This window comes from Scyliorhinus torazame, chromosome 2, assembly GCF_047496885.1.
Source record: "Scyliorhinus torazame isolate Kashiwa2021f chromosome 2, sScyTor2.1, whole genome shotgun sequence".
Taxonomy (NCBI): Eukaryota; Metazoa; Chordata; class Chondrichthyes; order Carcharhiniformes; family Scyliorhinidae; genus Scyliorhinus; species Scyliorhinus torazame.
Genome location: NC_092708.1, coordinates 36,667,060 through 36,692,861, shown reverse-complemented (window position 1 = coordinate 36,692,861; position 25,802 = coordinate 36,667,060). Strand labels below are relative to the sequence as shown.

Below are 25,802 nucleotides of genomic sequence, written 5' to 3'. Positions count from 1 at the left end.
AAACTCCCAACAGGGTGACCTCTCCTTTCCTTTTTCTAACCTCAGCCCATACTACCTCGGAAGAAGAGTCCCCATCTAGCATCCTCTCCGCCACCGTAATACTGTTTTTGACTAGCAGCGCCACACCTCCCCCTCTTTTGCCTCCTTCTCTGAGCTTACTAAAACACCTAAACCCCGGAACCTGCAACAACCATTCCTGTCCCTGCTCTATCCATGTCTCCGAAATGGCCACAACATCGAAGTCCCAGGTACCAACCCATGCTGCCAGTTCCCCTACCTTATTTTGTATACTCCTGGCATTGAAGTAGACACACTTCAAACCACCTACCTGAACACTAGCCCCCTCCTGCGAAGTCAAATCTGTGCTCCTGACCTCTATACTCTCAATCTCTCGTACCCTAAAACTACAATCCAGGTTCCCATGCCCCTGCTGCATTAGTTTAAACCCCCCCCCCAAAGAGCACTAACAAATCTCCCCCCCAGGATATTTGTGCCCCTCAGGTTCAGATGTAGACCATCCTGTCTGTCGGGGTCCCACCGTCCCCAGAAAGAGCCCCAGTTATCCAGAAATCTGAATCCCTCCCGCCTGCACCATCCCTGTAGCCACGTGTTTAATTGCTCTCTCTCCCTATTCCTCATCTCATTATCACGTGGCACAGGCAACAACCCAGAGATAACAACTCTGTTTGTTCTCATTCTGAGCTTCCATCCTAGCTCCCTGAAAGCCTGCCTGACATCCTTGTCCCCTTTCCTACCTATGTCGTTAGTGCCAATGTGGACCACGACTTGGGGCTGCTCCCCCTCCCCCTTAAGGACCCGGGAAACACGATCCAAGACATCACGTACCCTTGCACCTGGGAGGCAACATACCAAACGTGAGTCTCTCTCGCTCCCACAAAATCTCCTATCTGTGCCCCTTACTACCGAGTCCCCAATTACTAATGCTCTGCTCCTCTCCCCCTTCCCTTCTGAGCAACAGGGACAGACTCCGTGCCAGAGGCCCGTACCCCGTGGCTTACCCCTGGTAAGTCCCCGTCCCCCCCCCACAAGTATCCAAAGCGGTATACTTGTTACTCAGGGGAACGACCGCAGGGGATCCCTGCACTGACTGCTTCTTCCCAGTCCCTCTTACAGTTACCCATCTATCTCCAATCTTTGGTGTAACTAATTCCCTGAAGCTGCTATCTATGACCCCCTCTGCCTCCCGAATGATCCGAAGTTCATCCAACTCCAGCTCCAGTTCCCTAACTCGGTCTTGGAGGAGCTGGAGATGGCTGCACTTCCTGCAGGTAAAATCAGCAGGGACACTAACGGCATCCCTCACCTCAAACATCCTGCAGGAGGAACATTGCACTCCCTTCCCTGCCATCCCTCTCACCTCCAACCAAGATCTGGTTAATAAATAAATTTTTAAAAAATATATATATATAATAATAATATAATATGGTACTTACCTCACACCAATGGGTCTTATTATTAGGTTTGAGGAGGAGAGCGGGTGGGAGACACTACACGTGTAGTGCCTCGGGTTTCCTCTCCACCAGAATTTATTGGTTGGGCGGGGGGTGGGGGGGAGGCTTCCCAGAAGTCTGTGGGTCGGACTTCCGGTTCCCGCCTTATATAAAAAAATAAAAAATAAAACAGAAAAGAAGAACAGACACGGGACCAGGTAAAGTAAATACTCACCTCCCAGAAGGCCCCTGCGCACCGCTCCCGCCGAAATTCAAAGGGCTGCTCCTGTAAAAGTAAGGGTTTTTAAAGTAAATACTCACCTCCCAGAAGGCCCCTGCGCACCGCTCCCGCTGAAATCCAAAGGACTGCTCCTGCAAAGGTAAGGGTTTTTAAAGTAAATACTCACCTCCCAGAAGGCCACTGCGCACCGCTCCCGCCGAAATTCCAGATACATATGTATCCAAATTCCACCTCAGCAACTGGTGGAATTGTAATTCAATTAATTAACCTGGGATTGAAAACTAGTCTCAGTAATGATGACCATGAGCACGATCATCGATAGGGAGGTGTTGTCAGGTTTGTTGGTCTCACTCCTGGGGCCTGGAGGCTTTATTGGTTGAACATAAACCATGTATTGGTCCACGGTATAGCCTGCATGGGCACTGGCCCCATGCTGGCTCCTTCCAGACTCTACTACACCAAGGCTAATACCATGTAACTCTCGACATCATACCATGGGCAGTATTGTTTGCCCTGTCCCACAGTAACCTTAGTTCTTCAGGAACACCCTTATACTCCAACTCCCCAAAATGTAACTAAACACAATCTTCTTTAATTGCTCCCCCTTCTCCACCCCCCCTCACCCCTCAAGTCTGACTTTATAAATCCAGATAGTCTGGAGGCTTGACTACTTTTCCAGATCTTGCTTGGATGAATGGTCGTCTCAGTTGCTTTGGGTTGCTATAGTCATTTGGCATTTAAATTGTCATACTCTTGTGTTTTTGTTACTCAGTTGTCTCCATTTGATTTGCTTTTTACACTCCTTTAAGAGTCAGGAAATGGTAGGATGCTATCAAATTGAATGTATTGTTCTTTGCACAAGTAAAATGCCAACATGTATTTTCTTTAAAGCCATGTCGAGGCAGCAATAAGAGAAAGGGAGAAACAGGAAAGAATAGAGAATGGGCGTTCTTTGTAACGAATACATTTAGTAGTCCGAATGCTGTGAGCCAGGAAGTAGGCTAGTCCCAGATGAGGCGTTGAAGAAGCAACAGCCTTTTCTTCCCACTGGTCTAAATTCTTCAGCTTGTGTGCTTCATTGCGATGACACCTGTGACCATCTTGTGGTTTGTTTAGGTATTGTCTCCCTCAGCCTCCAGTCACCTGTCTCCCTTGGCTAGACATTTCCTGGCTCCTCCAATGCCTTAGTGGGGTGTCTTAGACTTCCCTTTAAGGTCTGCACTCTCCAAAGCTTTCAGTTAAAATATCTGTGAAAGGTTTTTAATACCTCACTAAATGTAGTTGAGGATTCATCTATACTTTGGATTACTTCATCTACAAATACACAAAACATATGTAAAAATGTATTAGCTTCTACTCTTATGGTTTCCTGCTTGAACATGATGTGTTTTTGTCCAAGACACCCAATTTTGAGTCTGGTTGGCTTTGCCTTTGCATAATCTGATCTGCAAGTTCTAATTTACAACTGATGGCGTTTTTATAACCAGCGAGTACGTTTTTACATTTTTTTCTTTAAAATGGCTCTGCAGCTGCTATTTTCTGTCTTTCTCTGTCCCTCCTGTGGCTTTTCTGTTTGGTGATTGTGGGTCAGAGACTTAAAGGTAATCGATTCTCCAGGAAACGTGAAAACTAGCCATTTTGGCCAGACACTTGCTCTATCAAGCCTGGGAATCAGAAGGAAAGTGATGTTAAAAAAAACTGCCTGCTGGATGTATTGGTCAGGATTGCTGTCTATTTCAGAAGTTAATCTTAGTGTCTTTTTTTCTGGATTTTGCTCATCCTTTTTGTGATTTGGCAAAGTCACTTGACCGCATTCAATTAGGTTCTTCTTTTCATCCGCACTATGGATTCTACAGCTTTTTTGCCCTTTTTCATTTTTTGACTTTTGCTCAGCCCTTTGCAATTTGACCAGCTTCTCCGGGATTTGGGGGCCCATCCTTCATTGCCACCACGTTGCAAAGGTTGTTTGTTGCCTCACTAAGAAGCCTGGAGGTTTGTTTGGTTTGGTTGAATATTTATTGGAAACCCGTAATACATATCCCGGACCAGCCTCTCCGAACAGGCGCCGGAATGTGGCGACTAGGGGCTTTTCACAGTAACTTCATTGAAGCCTACTCGTGACAATAAGCGATTTTCATTTAATTCATTTCATATCCAAAGTACAGCACTGCATGGGTGCTGTCCCCATGCCGGCTCATTCCAGACTCTCCTACATCCAGTCAATTAACATGTGATGCTCTACACCATACCATAGGGGTACTGTTTCCCCAGTCCTACATTAATCCTTGCTGTGCCTGAAGACTCTTATACTACAGGAGGGAAATCTGCTGTTGTTGCTTGGCCTGGCCTACATGTGAATACGTGCCCACAGAAACACTTGACTGTCCTCTGAAATGGCCTAGCAAGCCACTCAGTTCAAGAACAATAGCGATAGGCATTCAATGTTGGCCTTGCCAGTGACATCCACATCCATGAAAGAATAAAGAAAAAGAGGTCGGGTTAGGGTTAGGATCTCGGTCTATATTGTTGAAGTAATATAGAAATATTGAAAATAGAAGCAGGAAGAAGCCATTCTTGAAATGGAAATGAAATGCAAATCGCTTATTGTCACAAGTCGGCTTCGATGAAGTTACAGTGAAAAGCTCCTAGTCGCCACATTCCGGCGCCTGTTCGGGGAGGCTGGTACGGGAATTGAACCAAGCTGTTGGCCTGCTTTGGTCTGCTTTAAAAGGCAGCTATTTAGCCCAGTGTGCTAAACCAGCCCCTGTCAAGAGAACTGTTAAGGAAGTTAAATATTAGAAAAAGTGCTGCAGGGTTGAAAAAAATATAATGTTTGCTATTTTCCTGTCTGCTGACATAATTACAGGATTAGAGTTGGGTCACTTATTTTGCACATAATAAAAAGAATGGCCTGCTCTGCCATTCATTACAATCATGGTTGATCATCCAACTCAGTAAACTGTTCCTGTTTTCCCCCTTATCCTTTGATTCCTTTAGCCCAAGAGCCATATTTAACTCCTTCTCAAAAATGTACAATGTTTTGGCCTCAACTGCTGAGACAGCGAATTCTACAGGCTCACTACTTGTAATTATCATGATATGCAAAAGTGCAGATAATGATATTCAGTCTGGCACAGACAGGCAGCTAATGAACACAGAGAACAGGACATGACCAATGAGCAGGCAGGACACTCAGGTGTGGTACCTCACTATAAAAGGCACGAGTCACTCACACTCCGCCTCTTTCCACTGATGAACATCTACAGAGTGAGTCAAGGTGCATGTACAGTATCACACCTCCAGCAGGTGGCTAAGAGCTAGTCTGGTCAGACAGAGTAACCACACTTAGGTTAGCAGAGAGTTGAACACATAGAGAACTGTGCTACTGGTTCAATAAATCAGATTGAACTAACTTCAAGGTCTGGAGTATCTTTTGGTTAAAGCTGCATCCAGTTGCAGCCTGTGTTATCCCAGAGTACATAACACATTAGTAATCTTACCTATGCCCATGCTGTATATGGAAAATGTCTATATTTTGGATACAGTACAGATACAATGGTTCCCTTTCAGTGGAAAAATATTTGCACTAGAACTTCCAAGATCACACCAATAAGAATTCAGGAAATGAAATAAATGGGAGTCATTAGAAACTCCGCCCACTGTCCAAACAGTAAGACCTTTTTTTGAGGTGTTGAGGGAGAAACAGCAAGAGAGAGAGGCGCCAGCCAACCTCAGGAAACAGCTCAGAAATAGGACAAGCAGTGGGCCAACCGGACGCCTGGACCTGCTCCAACATTCAGTAAGATCATCATTAACTTCATCCTCAACTCCACTTTCCCGCCTGATCCCCATATTCTTGGATTCCTTCAGAGTTATGGTTCTCAGCCTTGAATATGTTCTGTGACGGAACATTAGCAATCCTCTTGGGTAGAGAGTTCCAAAGATTCCCGGTGCTCTGAGGGAAGACATTTCCCCTCATTCCTTATACTGAAACTGTTTTCCCTCGTTCTAGCCTCTGCAGCCCGGGTTAACAGCCACCCATCATCCATAAGGTGCAATGAAATCATCTGATATTCTTCCACACCGCGGAGAATATAGACCCATTCTATCCAATTGCTCCACATCGGATTTGACGCTCTCATCCCAAGAATCAATCTATGTTATCCCGGATGAATGCACAACAGCCCACCCTGTGGTCTCAGAGTTATTCAGCCCCTCTTGGCCAGTTTAGTGCACACCGCTGGCAGTCTCTGCTGCATTTCCTTGACTTTCTGTCCGTCATGCCCGGCCTCGTGCAGCGCCCACATTTCTTAACCCTGCATGGATTTTATCTGGCCCTTGGTGTCGAGTTTAAGTCAGTGTCGATCCTCATATCTGCATGATTGCTTTTCTCCCCACTTATGTCAGTCTATCTTGATGCTGGTTTACACGTCCTAACAGATATGAACAAATTGTAACTCTTTATCTAATATAAGAACAGAAAATGTTGGAAAATCCCAGCAGGTGTGACAGTATCTGAGGAGCGAGAAGCCAAGTGCCCAATATGACGTTTCTTCGGAACTGCTTATCTACTCCATTCTGGACTCCTGTGCTTCTGGTATCCACTATTTTCTTCTTGTGATGAACGGTTATTACTGTCTCCTTATCATCATGTAAGGTGATGTCCCCTTTAAGGCCGGACTTGGAACCCTGGGGGACTCCGCTTCCGGCTCCGCCCACCTGGGCGTCGTATATAAGGGGCCGCCTTGCAGGTGGCACCCAGTAAGCACCCGTATCGGCACCAGGCTAGTTCTTAGCTTATTTACGCCTTCTTTACCGTTTTACTCTCTAGCATCGTTATTGAGGCTACAACACTTCTGATCATCTCTTTCAACTTTACCATTGAAATAGTTTGTTTGGTTTGTAATTCATGCCAGTTGCCGCAATGCACACTTGCTCCCAACACTCATCCCTATGATTATCACGAGAGATAGCAACCTGAGAAAAGCTGGGCACATGAGCTAACACTCACTAATTGGGGGCAGTGCTCCGCTCAGGCATCTACCTAATATGAACAGGGAGGTTACTTATTAAGAGCAGGGAGGCTATGCTGGAACTGTGTAAAAGTTGGTTAAGCCACACGAGAGTACTTTGTGTAGTTCTGGAATCCACATCAAAGCTGGGATGTGATAGCACTGGGAAGGATGCAGAGAGAATTTACCGGGATTTTGCCTGGGCCGGAGAGTTTTAACTATGAAGAGAGATTGGATAGACTGAGGTTGTTTTCCTTAGAGAAGGGGGGACATGATTGAGATGTGTAAAATTATGAGGGACATAGATAGAGTAGACAGCAAGAAACATTTTCCCCTTCGTAGAAGGGTCAATGGCCATGGGGCATAGATTTAAGGTAAGAAGCAAGGGGTTTAGAGGGGATATGAGGAAAAACATTTTCAGCCAGAGTGTGGTGGGAGTCTAGACTCACTGCCTGAAAGAGTGGGAGAGGCAGAGGCCCTCAGAATATTTAAGAAGCATCTAGATGTGCACTTGGGATTAGAATAGTTAACTGGTTGTTTTTGACCAGCAAAGAAGTGATGGGCCAAAGGGCCTTTTTTGTGCTGTAGATCTCTATGACTCTATTTGTGGTCTTTGATTATGCCTGCAGTGGTTGTAAGAAATCAGATGACTGCCTTTGGAAATAGAAGGGCAGTAAAAGGTTTCTTGAGAGCTGATGCAATAAATTTCAGCACCTTCCCTCCCTCCATTGTGCTCATGAAATAAGCATTATTTGAACAGACAAAAAAAAATGTAATTCATCAGAGTTCAAATAATTGTAATCAGCATGGAAACACCATCAAAATTTCATTTTCCTAACCCAAGGGCAATGGAGCTAATTCTGGTACCCCAACAGTGCCCAGGAACTTGGGACGAATACGGGGGTCTCCCATTTAAGATACAGATGAGGAGAAAATCTTTCTCTGAGGGTGGTGAAACTGTGGAACTCTTCCCCAGAGAGTGGTAGAGGCAGAGTCACTGAAGATTTTCAAGGCAGAGAAAGGTAGATTCTTGAGGTAGATAAGGGAGTCATCGGGTATTGGTGGTAGGCAAGGTAGTGGCATTGAGACTGCAGTCAGATCAGCCATCGCTTACTGAACAGCAGGACAGACTCAAGGGGCTGAATGGCCTACTCCTGCTCCATACGTTTAAATGATCACCTCCCATTCTTCTAAGCTCCAGATTTTATGGATCCAATTTACTCAGCCTCTCACCAACTATTGCATGTGGAAACAAATGTTTCGCAATCTCATCGCCAGTTCACACGGGATGCTCACATCTTCTTTATGAAGCGTTTTTCCGAAATTAGCATTTGCAGTGTTTCCTGTTCGTGGGAATTTTAATATGGAACGTGCAGGTATCCATGATAATTTGAGATTTGCTTATCCGCAATTGATGGAGGACTGTAGCCTATTGTTACCAATGGCTTTTTTAAAAATTGTGTTTCAGGGGCAGGTGGATGGTCCCCACTCAAATCTAACAAACACCAATGGCTGCAGATAGATCTTGGTGAGAGGACAGAAATCACTGCTGTAGCAACCCAAGGTCGATATGGCAGTTCCGACTGGGTAATGAGCTACCTGTTAATGTTCAGTGATACTGGAAGGAACTGGAAACAGTATCGTCAAGAAGACAGCATTTGGGTACGTGCTTCACACAATTATTTTCAATCTGTCGGTTGTAAAAAATGTAAGTGGAATTCTATTAACAAGAAATATATACGGCAAATGACTGTCACCATTATTATATAGAATAAATAATACCCTTATGCTACCCTCATATGGATACCCAACAAACATTTTAACCATTTTTCTTCAAACTCACAAATTATTTGTGTACGGTATGGCAGCACAGTGGTTAGCACTGTTGCTTCACAGCAGTAGGGACCCGGATTCGATTCCCGGCTTGGGTCACTGTCTGTGCGGAGTCTGCACGTTCTCCACGTGCCTGCGTGGGTTTACTCCGGGTGCTCCGGATTCCTCCCACAAGTCCCCAAAGACGTGTTTGTTAGGTGAATTGGACATTCTGAATTCTCCCTCTGTGTACCCGAACAGGTGCCAGAGTGTGGCGACTGGAGAATTTTCACCGTAACGTCATTGCAGTCTGAATGCAAACCTACTTTTGACAATCACAAAAATTACTAACTTTGCCCCTAGGGTGGCACATGGCGCAGTGGTTAGCACTAGGACTGCGGCGCTGAGGACTCGGATTTGAATCCCGGCCCTGGGTCACTGTCCGCGTGGAGTTTGCACATTCCCCCCCATGTCTGTGTGGGTTTCACCCCCACAACCCAAAGATGTGCACTAAATTGACCCTTTTTTTGAAAAAACAAATAATTGGGTACTCTAAATTTAAAAAAAAAATCTTTGTTCAAAAATGGTTGCTACACCAGGTTAAACAATCTGTGTCTAATTTCTGACCACCTATTATCGCAGTTTTTGTGGTTGTTGTTACACTGCTTTCAACTTTTCCCAGTTTTGCAAACGATCGCAGTTGTGTTGAACAAACCATGTGGACTGTGTTAGAACAACATTGATACTGAGGTGCACAGAAAACACAGACCTGGAAGAAAAGCACTCTTAAAAGGAAAGTCTATGCATTATTATCCTATACAGGATATTCTGATGAAAAAGACAGTCAAATTTAATCATCATTTTTTTTGTAGCCCGCTGATTTTTACCTCGGATGCGCTGAAGGTTAGATTTTCTTCTTGACTAACATTCTGACAAATTGTAAGCTCAGATGTCTTGTCGGTGGAAGGAATTCTCTTTCTTGAAACTTGAAGGTCATTTCAGAAATGAGGATGGTCGCCCAGTGATTAGGGAACTGATCTGGCAAACTATTGTGTCATTAGTTCATGCTGTGACATTTCATTCACCAAACATGGTGAATGTTTGGCCTGGATAGAGAAAAACAGCACGTTGTTAGGCTGTTTTCAAAAGGCAGCAAGTTTATTATCATTCTTTACTGTCGGCCCCTGTTTTCTTTACCCAGTATGTCCTGCATGTGAATCTGGTCCAACATCGCATGATTGACTTGTAATGCCCTCAAGTGGAGCTTGGTATGGATAATAAATTCTGCCATGCCAACATTGCTTACATTCCAACGACAATCAATGGGCGTCAGGAGACAAAATTGCAGTGAGTTGCATCTCCCAACCTGTCCTTTCATTGAGTTGCGGTATGATATGCTGTGTGGTGCTTAAGATTTTGACAGGTTTGTGTGCTGTCAGGGAGCGGCACCTGACAACCATCTGCACTAGTGTATCAGAATTACTTTATTTGGCTTTACAGGGCAAACCAAGTTCAAGACCGAGGCTGACAACTTGTTATCATCCATATTGTACTACTGCACAAAGTCAGGATCTACCCTGCTGGTTTCCTCACGATCATTGAGCAGACTCTGGTGTGATTTGATTAAAGTAAGAAGAATAAAAAGGAACCATGCACTGAATTTGGACTATTTCCTCATTCGTACTGAGATCGTGTGCACATGAAAGACAGTAATGTCTGCTCACAGTAAACCCACGCAATCTTTTGCCATCATTACGATCTGCAGCCATCGCCTCGCTTGGCTAAAACCCTGTATTTATTTCAAATTTGTGAATATGTTTTGTCAGGCTGACGAATACAGACACAGAAAACCTTCATCTTTCCTCGACCAAGTGACTTTCAAGCTGTGGCATGTAGAAAGTCTGATTCAATGTTCTGCTTGGAAAGCAGTGTCTTAATTATTCTCAAACTTTGTGCAACGTCAAACATGCAGACACACTGAGGGATTGTTCACGTCCCTCGTCATGCCAAAAGGTTAAATGTCTCAAACCCTGACCCACAGGCTCGAAGGGCTGAATTGCCGACTTCTGCTCCTAATTCCTATGTACCAACCAACCTGCTTGCGGATATAATTGTTCAATCGACGCAGTCTGGGGGTGGGTGGGTGGGGTGGGAGTGCGCGGGGGTGGGGGGGGGGGGGGAGGGTTGGTGTGGTGGGCAAGTCACTAAATACCTCCTTTGAATACAATAATGAGGCTGTTTGTTTTGGGATTATTTTTCCATTTTTGTTTTAAGTCTGACTAGCCATGTTTCCCGTGAAATTTGTCAGGACCTGTGCCAAATCCTGGGCGGGATTCTCTGATCCTGAGGCTAAGTGTTGACGCTGTCGTAAACGCCGTCGCGTTTTACGACGGCATCAACAGGCCCCGAGGAGCAGCGATCCTGCGCCGCACAGGGGGCCAGCACGGCATTGGAGCAACTCATGCAGCTCCAGCTGCTGATACTGGCATCAGGACGGGCACCGCGAGTATGCGCATGCGCACTACGGGTGGCGTGAATTCGCGCATGTGCACTAAGGCAGGCGCAATTTCGCGCATGGGTAGCCATCTCCGCGCCGGCCCCGACGCAACATGGTGGAGAGCTACAGGGCCAATGGCGCCAATTCTACGGTCACCGGAGGACCTGCGTCGGTGTGGCGTCGGACTGGCGTCGCATGAAACGCCCCACCCACCCACCCCCCCGCCGATTCTCCGACCTGGCCCGGAGTCAAAGAATCCCGCCCCCTTTCTTTTGAGCACCCTGAGGCAGAACATCTCCTACTCCCTCCCCGCCTTCGCATAACACTGTTGGACTAATGTATTTGTATACTTCACTTTAGCCGATGAATTCTCTGGGTTTCCAAGTTATAAGATGAAGCATTCAAATTCTGAATTTATATGACAATATTACCTAGTACTGCTGTAGACTTTCTAAAACAAAATGCACACCTTTCTGGATATCTTTTTCACCCCTTCAAATCCCTTCCTTTCCTGAAAACATTAATTTGTGTTTAATATATTGTTCCACATGCTCACCTGGGTACCATAATCTCGATTATCCAGCACAGAAACAGGCCTTTTGGCCCAATCAGCCCATGCTGGCATTCATGTTCTGCTCGAGCATCCTCCCATCTAGCTCTTATTTGCATAATCCTCTATTCTCTTTACCCTCATATTCTTATCTAGTACCAGGGGCGGGATTCTCCGACCCCCCCGTCGGGGGCTGGCGTGAATCCCGCCCCCCGCCGGTTGCCGAATTCTCCGGCACCGGAAATTCGGCGGGGGCGGGAATCGCGCCGCGCCGGTTGGCGGGCCCCCCCCCGGCGATTCTCTGGCCCGGATGGGCCGAAGTCCCGCTGCTAGAATGCCTGTCCCACCGGCGTGGATTAAACCACCTCTCTTACCGGTGGGACAAGGCGGCGCGGGCGAGCTCTGGGGTCCTGCGGGGGGCGCGGGGCAATCTGGCCCCGGGGGGTGCCCCCACGGTGGCCTGGCCCGTGATCGGGGCCCACCGATCCACGGGCGGGCCTGTGCCGTGGGGGCACTCTTTTCCTTCCACCTTCGCCACGGTCTCCACCATGGCGGAGGCGGAAGAGACTCCCTCCACTGCGCATGCATGGGGATGCCGTGAGCGGCCGCTGACACTCCCGCACATGCGCCGCCCGGCAATGTCATTTCCGCGCCATCTGGCGGGGCACCAAAGGCCTTTCCCGCCAGCTGGCGGGGTGTAAATCAGTCCGCCGGGGGCCTAGCCCCTCAAGGTTAGGGCTCGGCCGCTCAAGAGACGGAGGATTCCTCACCTTTAGGGCAGCGCGATGCCGGACTGATTTGCGCCATTTTTGGGCGGACATCGCGCTGACGACGGAGAATTTCGCCCCTTGTCCTGGTGGCAATTATTCACAAGAGACTAATTGGGAGACATTAGGCATATGAAGCAACACAGTCAAATCAGAACCTCTTAATAATAATAATCTGTATTGTTACAAGTAGGCTTACATTAACACTGCAATGAAGTTATTGTGAAAACCCCTAGTCGCCACATTCCGGCGCCTGTTCCGGTACACAGAGGGAGAATTCAGAATGTATAAATTAACTAACAGCACGTATTTCGAGACTTGTGGGAAGAAACCGGAGCACCCGGAGGAAACCCATGCAGACACAGTGACAACGTGCAGACTCCACACAGACAGTGACCCAAACTGGGAATCGAACCTGGGACCCTGGAGCTGTGAAGCAACAGTGCTACCCACTGTGCTACCGTGCTGCCCATACCCACTGAGTCTGCACAAACCCTCTGAAAGAGCGCCCTACCTAGACCCACACCCCACCCTATCCCTGCAAACCCCTCTGCAAATATTTGGACACTAATGGGCCATTAATGAGGGGGATAGATAGAGTGGACGTTCAGAGACTATTTCCTCGGGTGGATGTAGCTGCTACAAGGGGGCATAACTATAAGGTTCAGGGTGGGAGATATAGGAGGGATATCCGAGGTAGGTTCTTTACTCAGAGAGTCATTAGGGTGTGGAATGGACTGCCTGCTGTGATAGTGGAGTCGGACACTTTAAGAACTTTCAAGCAGTTGTTGGATAGGCACATGGAGCACACCTGAATGACAGGGAGTGGGATAGCTTGATCTTGGTTTCGGACAATGCTCGGCACAACATCGAGGGCCGAAGGGCCTGTTCTGTGCTGTACTGTTCTATGTTCTGTTTAGCTTGACCAATCCACCTAACTGGTATATCAATGTGGGAGGAAACCGGAGCAACCGGAGGAAACTCATGCAGACACGGGGAGAGCGTTCAAACTCCACACATTTACCCAAACTTGGAATAGAACCCGGGTCCCTGGTGCTGTGAGGCAACAATGCTAACCACTGTGCCACCGTCCCGTCCCCTGAAGTTAAAGAAGGTTGAAGAGAGAAGATGCCGCCCTCACAGTGCAGCCTCGCTCTCCCACTTAACTGAAAAGGCAGTTTGTTGCTTCTCCTACATTGTTGGGCCCTCCAGCTCCGAGTGTTTGTCCACTGTCCTTAACTGAGTGGCAGGCCCACCCTCTGGCTACTAATTCGCCAATTAGGTGGGAACCATATCACAGCCAGGTGACTGTTCCTCACACAGTGCGGGCTTCTAATTACCAATCGACCTTGATGGTGAGGTCCGCAAAGAAAATCCTGCCCGCCGTTTCTGCTGCTTGTTTTTAATTTTTCCAATTAGGGGCAATTGAACATGGCCAATCCACCTGTCCTGCACATCTTTGGGTTGTGGGGATGAGAGCCACGCAGACAGGGGGAGAATGTGCAAACTCCACACAGACAGTGACCCGAGGCTGGGATGGAACCCAGGACCTCAGCGGCGAGAGGTAGCAGTGCTAAACACTGCGACACCGTGCCGCCCTCTGCTGTTTTCTTCTTGTATAAATGCAAATCAATTACCATTTGTACGTTTCCAACTGAGATTTGATGTGGCTTTTTGTTTGAGGGGTGGCTCGGTAGCACAGTGGTTAGCACTGTGGCTTCACAGCTTCAGGGTCCCAGGTTTGATTCCCGGCTTGAGTCACTGTCTGTGCGGGTCTGCAAGTTCTCCTCATGCCGGCGCGGGTTTCCTCCGGGTCCGCCGGTTTCCTCCCACAGTCCAAAGATGTGCAGGTTACGTGGATTGGCCATGTTAAATTGCCTTTGTGTCCAAAATGATTGGGTGGGGTTGCTGGGTTGTGGGGATGGGGTGGAGATGTGGGCTTATGTGGGGTGTTCTTTCCAAGGGCTGGTGCAGACACGATGGGCTGAATGGCCTCCTTCTGCGCTATTGTTTCTGCACTGTTGCTTCTATCATGATAAATAAGTAGTTCAAAATAATTTGATTTAGAGCAAATTTGCTGTATGTTCTTCATCTTCCTCTCTCACCCTGTTATGGCCCAGGGTTTAGAGAACTCCAAAGTGTATCATGAAGTTCGCGTGACTCACAACTTTTAATAGATTGTGGTATGGGGAGCACACGGCCCACTCTACAGGTGTGGTGCAGCAGACATCTAACAGTATTTGTTAAAGCAAAACAATGTTTATTCTATGAACTCAAGTTAACCTTTTTAAAACATACAGTGAACGTCTTAGCAACCATCAATTCAAGTACAACCCCCAAAGAATACAACACTAAGTAATCCTTACTAAATTCCCAAACAACATTCAGAAGACAAAAGACCCCTTTAACACAAAGATCATGTTTAAATTCTCTATTGAGAGCAGTTACCCCTTTGAAAATCTCAAATGAACATTCATAAGCTTGCAGGGCAGCACGGTAGCATAGTGGTCAGCACAATTGCTTCACAGCTCCAGGGTCCCAGGTTCGATTCCCAGCTTGGGTCACTGTCTGTGCGGAGTCTGCACGTTCTCCCTGTGTGTGCGTGGGTTTCCTCCTGGTGCTCCGGTTTCCTCCCACAGTCCAAAGATGTGCAGGTTAGGTGGATTGGCCATGCTAAATTGCCCTTAGTGTCCACAATTGCCCTTAGTGTTGGGTGGGGTTACTGGGTTATGGGGATAGGGTGGAGATGTGGGCCTGGGTAGGGTGCTCTTTCCAAGAGTCGGTGCAGACTCGATGGGCTGAATGGCCTCCTTCTATACTGTAAATTCTATGATTCATACACATTCTGCTGTGATTTCAGCTTCTCCAAAACTAAAATGAAATCAAACCCATCCTACAGCAAAAAACCAAAAGCGAAAGTAAAAAGCTGACAGACAGCCCCACTCCTCCCATCACTGCAGCAATAAACACCCATTTCTTAAAGGTACTCTCACTACAGATATTTATATACACACCCATTTATAAACACCCATTTCTTAAAGGTACTCTCACATGACAACCCCTACTCTTTGTTTGGCGATAGCTTGCTTATAGGTTTTTCTATGTTGCCCTGACTTGCCATGCTGTTTTAACCTTATCTCTGTTATCTCAGCACCATCTATATTTAGATCTTTAAGCGAAGGCGCTAGAATGAGTGCTGATCAGGAAATAGATTTTGGGGTTTTAATGGATAAACTAATGAGTGCTTGGTACAGCTGAGATCAAATAGACAATAGATTCCCGGTTGTAACAGAAAAGGAAAGCATTCTTTAAAAAAAAACATGGCATTGTTGTTGCTTACAACATTGTTCAGTCCCCTCTGGATGAATGTGATTAGGTTTGGTCACCTAAACCAGAGGATTGCAAGTGGACACGAAAACGAGCAATAAAAATGACGTCCTTGAGTACGAACAATTCTGATCAACGGCAAAGCAGGTTGGATCTGCTTTCTCAGGGGAACAGGGGAGGCCTCGAGATGATCCATATGAACCTTTTCAAGGCTTGACACAGTTGCCCACATGAGTATTTGAACACTTACACACAATTCATCAATGAGGTTAAAGATAAGAACGCTAGACAGATCATAACATTACAGATTCAGGAAAAGATATTGCAAGAAATTATCAAGTGATTGAAGAGACAAGGGACACTTAAGCGATATAGATGGAATTCTCCGGACATAAGGGTTCTCTTTTCCTGCTGGCCGAGCACTTCCGCCTGTGGATTTCCTGGTGGCGTGGGGTGGCTTCCATGGGAAATCCCATTGATAAGTGGCGGGAAGAGAGAATCCCACCGCCATCAAATGGCGCACTGCCGAGAAACACGCGACTGGGAGACCGGGAAATCCAGCCCGATATCTTCAAAGAGATTCGTTGCATCACCGGCAAATGCAGTATTTACTGCCCATCCCTGAAACCATTAGCAGGTGGTGAGCTACCTGCGTGAACTGTTGCAGTTGGTGTGGTAAAGGTGCATCACCCTACAATGTCTTGCATTCTTATTCACCCAAGGTTAAAGGGACCCTGGGCTTTTCTGTTTTTGTTTTAAATAATTGGACAAAAATTATGGAACTGGTAACCCAACAGAAAACCTTCAGGCAATTGACGGAGCTTCCCCCCACCCCCCCCCCCCCCCCCCAAATCCCTCTGCAACTGCATTGGATGCATGCTGAAAATGAGGTCATCACAAGGGTTATCATGGGCAGGATTCTCCGACCCCCCCACCGGGTCGGAGAATAGCCGGGTGCGGCGTGAATCCCGCCCCCGCCGGCTGCCGTATTCTCTGGCACCGGGGTTTTAGCGGGGGAGGGAATCGTGCCGCGCCGGTCGCCGGAGTGGCCCCCCCAGCGATGCTCCAGCTCGCGATGAGCTGAGTGGCCACCCGTTTCCGGCCAGTCCCACCGGCGTCAATTACAACAGATATTTGCCAGCGGAGCCTGGCTGCGTGGACGGCCTCCGGTGTCCTCGAGGGGGGGGGTGGGGCGTGGGGGGATTTGGTCCCAGGAGGTGCCCCCACAGTGGCCTGGCCCGCGATCGGGGCCCACCGATCCGCGGCCTGGCCTGTGCCCTGGGGGCACTCTATTCTTCCACGTCGGCCGCTGTAACAGTCCGCGATGGCCGACGTGGAGATGAACCCCCCCCGCACATACGCTGGGATGACACCAACACATGCTGGCGCTCCTGCGCAAGCGCCAACTTGCGCCAGCCGACGGAGGCCCTTCGGCACCTGTTGGCGTGGTGCCAAGCCCCTTCCGCGCCGGCTGGCGCAGCGCAAACCCCTCCGGCGCCGGCCTAGCCCCTGAAGATGCAGAGGATTCTGCACCTTCGGGGCGGCCCGACGCTGGAGTGGTTCATGCCACTCTTTCGCGCAGGGGTTGCCTGCCCCATCAGTTTTCGCAGAATCCCGCCCCTTATGTGCCACACCACAAGACACTGGCCATCAATCCACTTAACAACATCCTTAGAAGGAGGTGGAGACAAACATGAAGCTGCAGCTGACGGGTCAACAAGGAGAAGGTTAAATCCACTGACATTTGCAAATAGAAAAAAAATATTATTCCTACCCGAGGATAAAATAAAACATGCAGTTCTGTATCCACCAGATATCTCGCATCACTTTACAGTCAATGAAGCACTTGTGAATTATAGTCACCATTCCCACAAACAGCAATATATTGAGCAGGTAACCTGTTTTGTTGGGATGTTGATAGGAGCTATAAATATTGGCCTAGGTACTCCCTGCTGTTCTTTAAAACTTTTCCGTGAGCTCTTTTAGTCCATCCAAGAAGGCAGGTGCAGCCTCGGTTGAACATCTCATACAAAAGTGCCCCTGACAGTGCAGCACTCCCTCAGAACTGCAGTCGCTCTGATCTTTGAGTTCCGGAGGTGACACTCAAACCCAAAAATCTTGTGACTTCAACGTGCGAACATTCCCAACTGAGGCAACATAAATTAATGAGCTAACTATTGGAGCCGCAATTCTGAATGATGCAAATGAAGCGTGTCTTGATGCAACAGCAACATTACCCCAGATTATTGCGCTTTTTAACATTAAAGGAAAACCGAGTTGATAAGATGGTTACTTTTGATTGAGCAGCTCAATAGCTCCAAATGAAAGAGCAAAGTTAATTCAAGCCATAGATGTGTGCTCGTGTAGCAGAGCTTAAGGAATTGCTTCTTGAGCATCAATTTACTGACTGCTGATAACCAAGGCTGCAGAGACACCTGGATCAGGTATGAAATATGCAAAACAAATTCAATATAAAATGTGGCTGAATCCTGATGGAAAAGGCCCCATTCAATACTCAAATCAAAGTTTGTTACAATCACCACTGGTAAAATGACAGAAAAACCAAATGGTATTACTTTATCTATTAATTAATTCCTTTAATCTGTTGTTAAAAAAAACTGGGACCGTTGGGCTTTGTAAGTTGTATAGAATTGCTGTTCAATTCAAAAATCTCTTTTCATAAGAGAGAAGTCAATTTGTGTAATATCCAAAATGACTGAAAATTAATTCACAAAAATCCTGCTCGACTGTCACAAACACAGCAGAATGGGAATCGGAATCTGCAGCTCCTGCTCGAGTATGTACAGAATTTGACGAAGACCTATTCCCTCCGAGAATATGATTTTGGATATGACTTTACATCGGGGGTGGGCAGATATTGCAAAGCTTTTTAACTTGCCGGAGGATGTGGTTTGGCTGGAGGTCCCCCACTCCACTTCCTGTTTCTTGTTGTGTAAAAGTCTTTGGGCGGAATTTTACAAAATAACAAACAAGTCTCATTTTTGGCGTGGAAGTCTGTGCGATTCACGCCGGCCGTGGCGGCGCGACCCAGACCACAATTTTCAGGGATTTAGAAGAAAAAATGATTCCCAGCGTGAAAAACACCGGGCCTGACGTGTAAAGCGTCTGATTCGCCCACCTCAGGGGTCGTCTGAGCACTTTGGCGCACAGCAGGTACCTGGGAACCGCATCACCTGGAGGTTCCCCTCGTCACTCACCACCCTGACTTGGAAATATTTTGCCATTCCTTCACTGTCACTGGGGCAACATCCTGGAACTCCCTCCCGAACAGTGTGGCATCCAGGCCAACACTGCAAGGGTGGCATCTGCACTGGAAAGCCCAGGGCAAGAGGTCTGATCCAAGATTGGAGAGTTCTGAAGCCTTGCTCGGTCACTGAGGATAATAGCTGGGGGCTTTAACTGCATGGTTCAGACAATGGCAGGCCTCCAGGACTGACAGATGACATTGAGGCTTCTGGAGCTCAGTCCAACTGTACCTCTGTCCCATGGAATAACCCCGAGGGAGGAGGATCAACTGGAGGTACAACCTTCCACCCAGGAAACTTTAGGTGTGGCCAGGCAACAGGGTGTAGATGGCAGCAAGCCACCTCCACCTCTGATATGCATCCTGGGACGCACCTAGACATAATGGGAGGGTACACAAGTCTAAGGAATTGTTGGGGCACAGAGTGGGCATTGGTGAAGTTCGGCAGAAATGGTTCGGGAACATTGTCACTTATCACATTTTGATCTGTGACTACATTAAATGTTATTATCGCTTAGCACTTTAATGCCTCAGAAACTTTAATCCACCTCCCAGTGGCGAGATGCTCTCCCCATTGGGACGCAGGTATTCTCACTGGCCCTCCATGCTCGTCAGATGGTTAAGCCTCTCACTGTAAATATTTCATTTGCCTTGATAAAATTCAGGCATTATTCTGTGCACCCTACAGACTCTGTAGAGAGGCACATAGGAATATAGTGCAGAGACTCACTCAGACATGAGCTAGCAGCAGCAGAAAAACAGGAGTCTAACATGAGCAGCAGTTGATGAACTTCAAAGTCCATTCCTTACTGTGAGTCATCATCACCATAGCAGCAGACACTCAAGGACTCCCCACTCCCAGAACCCTGATGATTGATATATCGTGCATCTTAATCCCCTGGTTGCAGAGGGGTCACAACACCCTGAGGGCGAGGGGTGGGGGTGTTATGGGCCAGGGTTTAGAGAACCCCAAAGTGTATCATGGAGTTCACCTGACCCACAACTTTTAATAGATTGCGGGATGGGGAGCACACGGCCCACTCTACAGGTGTGGTGCAGCAGAAATGGAAAAGTATCTTTTAAAGCAAAACAATGTTTATTCTATGAACTCAAGTTAACCTTTTTAAAACATCCAGTGAATATCTTAGCAACCATTAATTCAAATACAACCCCCAAAGAATACAACACAAAGTAATCCTTAAGCTGTCATTTTAACATCCATAAGAATTTTAAAAAATAACTTTTAACAGAAGCACATCAGGTTAAAGTCACTACTGAGAGCAGTTATTAGTTTTAAATCACTAAAGGATCGATTTACAGTTTTTAGATTACAGAGAGAGAGACTCATACACCTTCTGGCTGTGACTGCAGCTATACAACTCTGAAAACAAAACTAAAACACACCCTGCAGCAAACAGCCTAAAACAAAAGTAAAAAGCTGACAGACAGCCCAGCTCCACCCACACTCTGGCATCACTGATAAACACCCATTTCTTGAAGGTACTTTTCTTAAACACCCATTTCCTAAAAGTACTCTCACATGACAGGGGTCATGCTGTTGGACGGTTCCATGAAGTGGGAGGAGATGAGTGCTTCTCTAACCCGCCTGGTGATGTGCACCTTTGCCCCCGCCTTCCCTCCATCCTCAGTCGTAACATCCTTGACATGCTCCTGCACAACCTCCTCATCCGAGGACACATGTCTCTTCTCGAGCTCATCGTCCGGAGGTTCCTCACCTCGCTGCATGACGCGATTGTGGTGGGCATAGCAGACCATGACAACGTGGGAGGTCCTCTTGGGGCTGTATTGTAACACCCCACTGGACCTGTCAAGGCAGCGGAGCCATACCTTCAACAGACCAATGCAACATTCAATAATAGCTCCTGTCCCACTGAGCGCTTCTTTGTCGTTGACCTCGAGTGAGGACTCTTGCCTCCGCATTGGCATAATCAACCACAAACTGAGGGGGTAGGGCTTCTCCTCAAGGTTTCCTCCCTGTAGCCTGCGGTGTTCCTCGAAGATTCCAGGGATCTGCGACTAGCTAAGTATGTAGCTGTCATGCCCGTCCCTTGAAAACGGGCAGACATGTGCATGAAACGCATCTGGTGGTCCCACACCAGCTGGACATTGAGGGAGTGGAACCCCTTCTGGTTGATGAATGGAGCTCCTTGGCACCGTGGAGTGGAGAGCAGCCTTTCGTCCCCTGTACCCTGTGTTATGCTTTCATTATAATTTTCAATAAAATATTTTAAAAGTTTTAAAATTTGGAAATGTTGTGTTTATTTAAAACTTTGAGTACTGAATTCATTTTTTCCAATTAAGGGGCAATTTAGCGTGGCCAATCCACCTAGCCTGCACATCTTTGGGGTGTGGGGGTGAGACCTACGCAAACACAGGGAGAATGTGCAAACTCCACACGGACAGTGACCCAGAGCCGGGATCGAACCTGGGACCTCGGCGCAGTGAGACAGCGGTACTAACCATTGTACCACCATGCTGCCCGGGGACTGTTGTGCTTTCTACGTTATATAGAATTGCTGTTCTATTCAAAGATCTATTTTCACAAGAGAAAAATCGACTTGTGTAACATGCAAAATGATGGACATTAGTTCACTAAAATCCCTGGGTTGCATTCTGCGATTCCCATTGCCGAAATTGCATTCGGCGACGGGACGGGACGGGGGGTGGGGGGGGGGGGGGGTAGAATCCCTGATGATGACGAATTCGGGGGTGGCGTCGCTTTCATGATCATCTACCCCTGAAAAGCGGCGCACTCTAGGAGTACACCACGTGCCGTATCCACGCCTTCCTTACGTTGGCTGAGGCCTGCCCCGTGGTGCTCCGTCACCGACAGGCCGAGTTCTCAATGGTGTGGGTCACGTGTGGTTTCACCCGTCGGGAACTCAGCGTGGCGACGCTGGACTGAGTCCACAGTCGGGGGAAGGCCAATTCGCAGGCAGGGGGGACATTATTCGGGGCTCAGGGCACTATGGTGGGGTGGTCTGGGGCGTGCGAGCCGGCCGAAGGGGGAGACTATTTTGCAGGCCGGATCCATGGGCTGCGCCCGCCATGAAGCACGGCACGGCCGCTGCAGGCCACTGCCGTGCTTATGCACGGCCACGGACGCAGCAATTCTGCAGGCCGTATCGGCAGCTAGAGCTGGGAGCTCTACATTGCCTGGCTTCAACCCCCCCGCCCCCCCCCCCACCCCCACCCACCGGGAGAAGGGAATCGGTGGCCGTTATACGTCAGTTGTCCTGGCGTAAAGCACCATCTTCTCACAGCCGCATGGGGACTTAGTCCCAGAACGGAGAATCAGCTCCCTGTACCTAGTCTACATCCATAGGCACAGCAGTGTGAGGATCCCACTTTGTCGCTGACGTCCCATTCCAGACCTTGTCAAAACATCAGGAGATCATCTCAATATTGCTCATGTCCTGCACCAGCATGCACAGAATTTGATGAACCTCTAATCCAGGTTCATGCAGCTGGTGCAGCACTAACAAGCTGATTGTGACTACTGAGGTACCCTCAATAATGACGCTTAGAGTGTAAACGGTAAAGAAGGCTTTTATAGACTAAGAACTATGCTAGAACTGAGACATGTGCTAACTGCTGCACAGCCCACAAGGCAGCCCCTTATATATCGCTCACAGATGGGCGGAGCCAGAGGCGGAGTCCCCACGGTTCCAAGCCCGGTCTTAAAGGGGACATCACCTTACACGATGATAAGGCAGTAACCGTTCATCTCATTCAACCCCTGTTTAAAAAAGAGTCCGGCGGGGGTGAAGTGCCATCATAGGTCCATCCGTCTCAGTGGCCGGATTGTCCTCATCGACCTCCTCAGTTCGGGGGGTTGTGCGGCGGGCACGGACGTCCCGGTTGAGGGTACATCTGGGAGCACAGCGGTCGGAGCTTCGGTCCGGGTCGGGGCAGGGGGACTAGGCAGGGCCGGGGGTAGCGGTGCCGGCACCGGCGGGGTGTGAAGAGGGGGGGGCGCACGGTAGGTGCTCACCAACGGGGGGTAGGGCCAGAAGGGGGTCCTGCAGGGGAGCAGCGCGGGAAGGGGCGTCTGTAGTGGGGGATCCGGCGGGTGCCAGATCCCGGAGGGAAACCGCACCTTGCCTGCCGTCGGGGTACTCAACGTAGGCGTAACTGGGGTTGGCGTGGAGCAGTCGGACCTTTTCAACCAGGGGGTCCGTTTTATGGCTCCTCGTGTGCCTCCGGAGAAGAACAGGTCCCAGAGCCATCAGCCAAGGTGGAAGCGAGACCCCGGAGGTAGACTTCCTGGGGAAGACAAACAATCGGTTGTGAGGGGTCTCATTCGTGGCCGTGCAGAGGAGTGACCTAATGGAGTGTCGTGCATCGGGTAGGACCTCCTGCCAGCGGGTAGTTGGGAGACTTCTTGACCGCAGTGCCAGAAGGACAGCCTTCCACACTGTCGCGTTCTCCCTCTCCACTTGCCCGTTTCCCCGCGGGTTATAACTTTTCGTTCTGCTTGAGGCGATGCCTCTGCTGAGCAGATATTGACGCAGTTCATCGTTCATGAACGATGTACCCCGGTCGCTGTGGATATAAGCGGGGAAACCGAACAGAATGAAGATGCTGTGCAGTGCCTTATTCACGGTGGCTGAGGTCATGTCGGGGCAGGGAATGGCGAATGGGAAACGGGAGAACTCACCGCTAACGGTGAGGAAATAGGCATAACGATTGGTGGACGGGAGGGGCCCCTTGAAGTCCACGCTCAGTCGCTCAAAGGGATCTGAGGCCTTCACGAGCCGAACCTTGTCTGGCCGGTAGAAGTGCGGTTTGCACTCCGCACAGATCTGGCAGGCCCTGACCATGGCCTTGACCTCCTTGGTTGAGTAAGGTAGGTTGCGGGACTTGGTAAAACGGATGAGCCGGGTAACCCCCGGGTGGCAGAGGTCATTGTGGATGGCATGCAGGCGGTCGTCCTGTGCGTTGGCACATGTGCCGCGGGACAAGGTATCTGGGGGCTCGTTGAGCTCCCCTGGACGATACTTGATATCGTAAGTGTAGGTGGAGAGTTCGATCCTCCACCTCAAAATTTTATCATTTTTTATTTTGCCCCGTTGCGTGTTATCGAATATATAGGCGACCGACCGCTGGTCGGTGACGAGGGTGAACCTCCTACCGGCTAGATAGTGCCTCCAGCACCGCACAGCCTCCACAATGGCTTGTGCCTCCTTCTCGACTGCAGAGTGTTGAACCTTGGAGGCGGTGAGGGTCTGGGAGAAGAACGCTGCTGGTCTGCCTGCCTGATTGAGGGTAGCAGCCAGGGCGACATCTGATGCATCGCTCTCTACCTGGAAAGGGATGGTTTCGTCCACCACGTGCATAGCGGCCTTGATGATGTCGGCCTTGATGCAGTTGAAGGCCAATTGAGCCTCAGTCGAGAAGGGAAAAATGGTGGTCTTTATGAGTGGGCGGGCTTTGTCTGCATACTTGGACCCACTGGGCGTTATAAGAGAAAAGCCCCAAGCACCGTTTGAGGGCCTTGAGGCTGCGGGGGAGAGGGAGTTCCTTAAGGGGGCGCATGCGGTCGGGGTCGGGACCTAGGACCCCGTCTTCCACGACATAGCCAAGGATGGCTAGCCGGGTGGTGTGGAAAGCGCATTTTCCTCGTTATAGGTCAGGTTAAGGGCTCGGGCGGTCTGGAGGACCTTTTCGAGGTTAGTGTCATGGTCCTGCTGGTCATGGCCGCAGATGGTGACATTGTCCAAGTACGAGTATGTAGCCCGCAAACCATACTGGTCCACCATTTGGTCCATCGCCCTTTGAAAGACGGAGACCCCATTTGTGGCACCAAAGGGGAACCCGAGGAAGTGGAAGAGCTGGCCGGCTGCTTCGAAGGCAGTATAGGGGCGGTCTTTTGGTCGGATGGGGAGCTGGTGGTAGGCGGATTTGAGGTCGACCGTGGAAAAGACTCGGTATTGGGCGATCTGATTTACCATGTCCGCGATGCGAGGAAGAGGGTACGCATCAAGCTGCGTGAATCGGTTTATGGTCTGGCTATAATCCACGACCATCCGTTTCTTCTCCCCGGACCGGACTACCACCACTTGCGCTCTCCAAGGGCTGTTGCTAGCCTCGATGACGCCCTCTCCCAGTAAACGCTGGACCTGTGACTTGATAAAAGTCATATCTTGGGCACTGTAGCGCCGGCCCCTGGTGGCGACTGGCTTACAGTCGGGAGTGAGGTTCGCGAATAGCGATGGGGGTGCGACTTTCACTGTCGAAAGGCAGCATACCGTGAGGGGGGGGGGCAAGGGTCCGCCGAACTTCAGTGTCAGGCTTCGGTGGCTGCGCTGGAAATCCAGTCTGAGCAGCAGGAGGGCACAGAGGTGAGGGAGGATATAAAATTTGAAACGGGTGTATTTGGCGCCCTGGATCGAGAGATCTGCAATACAGTACCCCTTGATTTGTACCGAGTGGGACCCAGATGCGAGGGCTATGGTTTGGGATGCGGGATGGGTGCGTAGGGAGCAGCGCCTTACCGTTTCAGGATGGATAAAGCTCTCCGTGCTCCCGGAGTCGAAGAAGCATGCAGTGTCGCGCCCGTTGACCTGGACCTGCATCATAGAGTTCTGCAGGTGTTTTGGCCGAGTTTGGTCGAGGGTGATCGCACCCACTCGCGGGTAGTCCGAGTCCTCAGCTGAGTCGGACTCGTAAAATGGCCGCCGCCGTCGGTTGCATGTGTCGGGTCGAGAAGATGGCCGCCGAAAAGATGGGCGCTTCCATGATTCGCACAAGGCTGATGATGCGTCAGAAGGGGGTGTGTCGAGTCGGTGCGCAGCCGCATTGCGAGACCTGCGGGCCTGAGAGCCTGATTTTCGGGGCGGCTGTTCTTTGTTTTTCT

General features: G+C 49.0%; 1 protein-coding gene across 2 annotated transcripts in view; it reads left to right on the top strand.

Moving 5' to 3' along the window:
• LOC140387064 (contactin-associated protein-like 5) overlaps nucleotides 1-25,802 on the top strand; it is a 1,365,877-nt gene that overhangs the window by 162,959 nt on the left and 1,177,116 nt on the right. For both annotated transcript variants that reach the window (XM_072470084.1, XM_072470077.1), the window contains exon 3: nucleotides 8,173-8,366. In XM_072470084.1, coding sequence (XP_072326185.1) covers nucleotides 8,173-8,366 — 194 coding nt within the window. The remainder of the gene's footprint in view (nucleotides 1-8,172; nucleotides 8,367-25,802) is intronic.